Source organism: Haemorhous mexicanus, chromosome 4 (genome assembly GCF_027477595.1).
Source record: "Haemorhous mexicanus isolate bHaeMex1 chromosome 4, bHaeMex1.pri, whole genome shotgun sequence".
NCBI classification, from domain to species: Eukaryota; Metazoa; Chordata; class Aves; order Passeriformes; family Fringillidae; genus Haemorhous; species Haemorhous mexicanus.
In genome coordinates this window covers 15793580-15797780 of record NC_082344.1, presented here as the reverse complement: position 1 = coordinate 15797780, position 4201 = coordinate 15793580, and the positions used below count along the sequence as shown (strand labels likewise).

Sequence of the window (4201 nt, the reverse complement as noted above, 5' to 3'; positions counted from 1 at the left end):
CTGCCAAGAGGCAGCAAGCAGGGATTCTAGCAGTAATTCAGCAAACTGGAAATAGAGGGAGGGGTAGAGGTGGATCTATGCGGGGCCGAGGAATGGGTCGCGGTAGGGGAGGATTTCAAAACTCTGGGGGACGGGGACAAATTCTGGGACCCAACCAGTGTGCCTTTTGTCGCCAGATAGGCCATTGGAAGAACGAATGTCCAGTAAGGAACGGGATGAACGGGGTGGGAATGAATGGCAGTATGCCAGCAAGCTACCCGATGACTCCAGGAGATGTTGCTCAAGCTATGGTCCTAGGAAACTATCAGAATCAGAGCTGACTAGAACAGGATTTGAAGGTTAGGTTAGAAATCGAAGGGAAAGAGCAGGAATTTACTATAGATACTGGAGCCACTTATTCGGTTTTAAATAAACGATTGGGACCAATCAGTGACACTACGGTGCAAGTAGTAGGAGCAATGGGCCAGTTGGAAGAAAGGCCGTTCCTACAGCCATTAAATTTAAGATTTGGAGGAAAAGAGTTAGATCATCAATTTTTATATATGCCCAATTGCCCCAAGTCACTATTCGGAAGGAATTTGCTATCTCTTTTGAATATGAAAATTCTGTTTGAGGATGGAAGAGTTAAAGTAGAAGTCCCTGAGGAAGAAATAGCCAAATTATTTGTGATTAAAGAAGTAGAACCCACCCCTATCCCTGAGGAGGTGGAACAGGCTGTGGTACCATGGGTATGGGAGACAGGAGTCCCGGGGAAGTCCAAAGCTGCTCAACCAGTAATAGTGGAATTAAAAGAAGGGTCAAAACCTGTAATTATAAAACAGTATCCTATTAAACTTGAAGCCAAAGAAGGGGTCGCTCCTCTCATAGCCCAATTTCTAACACAAGGAATACTGGAAGAATGTGAATCAGAATACAATACCCCTATTTTCCCCGTAAAGAAGCCTAACGGTAAGTATAGATTGGTACAGGATTTACGGGCAATTAATAACATTGTTAAGGATATTCACCCGGTGGTTGCAAATCCATATACTCTGTTAACATCTGTGTGTGAAAAATTTAAATGGTTCACTGTGATTGATTTGAAGGATGCATTCTTCTGCATTCCCTTGGCATTGCAAAGTAGGAAATATTTTGCCTTCGAATGGGAAAGCCTAGACACCGGTCATAAGAAGCAACTCACCTGGACAAGAATTCCCCAAGGATTTAAAAACAGTCCCTCGATATTTGGGAATCAGTTGGCAAAAGAATTGGAAGGATGGCAGATGACGGAGGTAAGAGACTCACCGTCCTCATACGTGATTTTGCAGTATGTCGATGATATTTTTCCAGCCACTGAAGAGAAAGAATTGTGTTTGAAACTTACAATAGCATTGTTGAACATGCTGGGCCAGGCTGGATATCGAGTATCAAAGGAAAAAGCACAGCTAGTAAAGGAAAGTGTGATTTACCTGGGTTGTGAAATCATTCAGGGTCAGAGACGGTTGGGAATCAACCGAGTGGAGGCCATTTGCGCCATCCCGCTCCCGAGGAGTCATCAAGAATTAAGATTTTTCCTGGGGATGGTAGGACGGTGTCGATTGTGGATTCCGAATTTCGGGTTACTAGCAAAACCATTGTATGAGGCCCTGAAGGAACCACAGCTGAACTGGGACAGGTTAAGGAAGAATGCCTTTCAGAATTTAAAGCAAGCCCTGAAGGAGGCCCCGGCTTTAGGGCTCCCGGATCTAAGCAAGGACTTTCAGTTGTACGTGAATGAAAGACAAAAATTGGCTCTGGGAGTGTTAACCCAACGGATCGGGTCATGGAAACGCCCGGTGGGATACTTCTTGAAGCAGCTGGACACAGTTAGTGCTGGTTGGCCGTCGTGCTTGCGGGTGGTTGCGGCCACGGTGATCCTCATTCAAGAAGCCAGAAAATTGACAATGGGCAAGAAAATGGAGGTATTTGTGCCCCATATGGTACTGGCTGTTTTGGAACAAAAGGGGGGTCACTGGTTATCATCTAGCCGAATGCTGCAGTACCAAGCCATATTGAGAGAGCAGGATGATGTAGAATTGAAAATAACTAATCATATCAATCCAGCAGAATTTCTCCGCAGTGAACAGGAGGAAGGGGAATTGGCACATGATTGTGTGGAGGTAATCGAGCAGGTATACGCGAGTCGGATGGATCTTAAGGACACACCAATGGAAGATCCAGATTGGGAACTGTTTACGGACGGATCAAGCTATGTGGAAAGTGGTACCAGGTATGCAGGGTATGCCGTGGTGACTGTTCATACGGTGGTAGAGGCAAAAGCCTTACCTCCTGGCACCTCAGCTCAGAAGGCAGAGATAATTGGGCTTATACGAGCCCTTATTCTGAGTACTGGAACGAAGGTTAACATTTGGACCGATTCTAAATATGCCTTCGGGGTAATCCATGTACATGGGGCATTGTGGAAGGAGAGGGGACTACTCAGTTCACAGGGAACTTCTATCAAATACAAAGAAGAAATCTTAGCCTTGCTGGAAGCAGTACACAGGCCGACAAAAGTTGCGGTGATGCACGTAAGAGGACATCTGAAGGAGGAAGGAAAAATTTATCGTGGAAATGATTTGGCAGATGTGACAGCTCGAAAGGTGGCACGAGAGGTATGGACTCAGATGGCATTAATACCTGTCAAGGTAAGCCCAGTGAATCCCTTCCTAAACCAGGCACCTAAATACACAACAGACGATGAGAAGCTGGCAACGTTATTGAATGCACAAAAGAACACGACTGGATGGTATGTGACAACAACGGGACAGGTAGTGGTACCAGCAAAAATAATGAAAGTCATCCTTGAAACAGAACAGAATAAATGCCATTGGGGTGCAGAGATGCTCGTAAAATTCTTACGGAGAGAGATAGTTTCGAACCAGATGTTAACACTTGCAAAACGGGTGAATGCAATGTGCCCAGTCTGTTTGAAAAACAATCCAATTGTCAGGAAACAAATTCAACTGGGGAAACTACAGGTAGGACCGGAACCAGGAGATTATTGGCAGGTAGATTTTTCCGAGTTACCAAAAGCACAGAATTTCAAGTACTTATTAGTGTATGTCTGTACTTTTTCAGGATGGCCAGAAGCCTACCCCTGTAGGACAAATCAGGCTAAAGAAGTGGTCAGGACATTGCTCAAAGAAATTATTCCCAGGTTCGGAGTACCTCTAGGGTTATCATCGGATAGAGGTCCACATTTTATAGCTGGAGTCATTCAAACAGTAGCCAGGATGCTGGACATATCATGGGACTTGCACACACCTTGGCGACCTCAATCAAGTGGTCAGGTTGAAAGAATGAATCGAACATTGAAAGGGCAAATTAAGAAAATTTGTTAGGAAGCTAAAATGCAATGGCCGCAAGCATTACCGTTAGCTTTATTGCGAATCAGGATAAAGCCCAGAGAGAGGTTGGGAGTAAGTCCTTATGAGATTCTATATGGGAAACCTTATCATGCTACTGTACTGAAGGGAGATTTGCATGTACAAGGGGATCAAGTGATATTTAACTATGTAATGTCACTAAACAGAACTCTCAACAGCCTACGGGGAGCCCTGCAGTGGAACCGACCTCTACCACTGGAGAATCCCGTCCATGACATCCAGCCTGGTGACCGAGTGTATGTGAAAAACTGGTTTATGGATCCACTGAAAGAAACATGGGACGGTCCTTACCAGGTGATCCTGACGACATACACAGCAGTAAAGGTGGCGGGAATCGACACCTGGATCCACTACACTCGAGTCAAGAAAACTCCAACACAATGGGAGGCTCAGATGGTCTCCCCGACGCGAATGATATTTCGCGCAAAGCCGCATTCTTAATTATTCTGTTACTGGTAATGATGAAATTGATACCTACTCAAGGTGTTGTGGTTGTCACTGTTTCAGAACCTGTTGTCGGAATCATGGAAGGGATGGATGTGAATCTGACCTGTGCTGTTACCAATGACCAGAAAGCTGAAGCCCGAGGTTTACGAATATTCTGGAAACAAGGAGCTGGGTACCCCAAGGCAAGTTTTACTACCGTTTGGGATAGGGATGCACAGAAAGGAAACACCACATTACAATTGAAGCAAGTAACCAAGGAAGATATGGAAATCTATATGTGTATAGTGCAAATTAAGTATAGCTTTGACTATAAGAAAATCAAATTGAGGGTGGTATCTTGGAGATTA

At 44.7% G+C, this 4201-nt stretch overlaps 1 protein-coding gene across 1 annotated transcript; it reads left to right on the top strand.

Moving 5' to 3' along the window:
* The first annotated feature begins 596 nt into the window (after window positions 1-596).
* On the top strand, window positions 597-3848 carry LOC132326882 (uncharacterized). Its single transcript, XM_059845609.1, has 2 exons — window positions 597-2767; window positions 3416-3848. The coding sequence occupies exons 1-2, from the start codon at window positions 597-599 to the stop codon at window positions 3846-3848; spliced, it is 2604 nt and encodes an 867-aa protein (XP_059701592.1).
* Window positions 3849-4201: the final 353 nt, after the last annotated feature.

Coding starts and splice junctions, on each gene's coding strand:
- LOC132326882 (XM_059845609.1), top strand. CDS start 597: ATGAAAATTCTGTTTGAGGATGGAAGAGTTAAAGTAGAAGTCCCTGAG. Junction 2,768..3,415: donor CAAAAGAACACGACTGGATG/GTATGTGACAAC, acceptor ATTGCGAATCAG/GATAAAGCCCAGAGAGAGGT.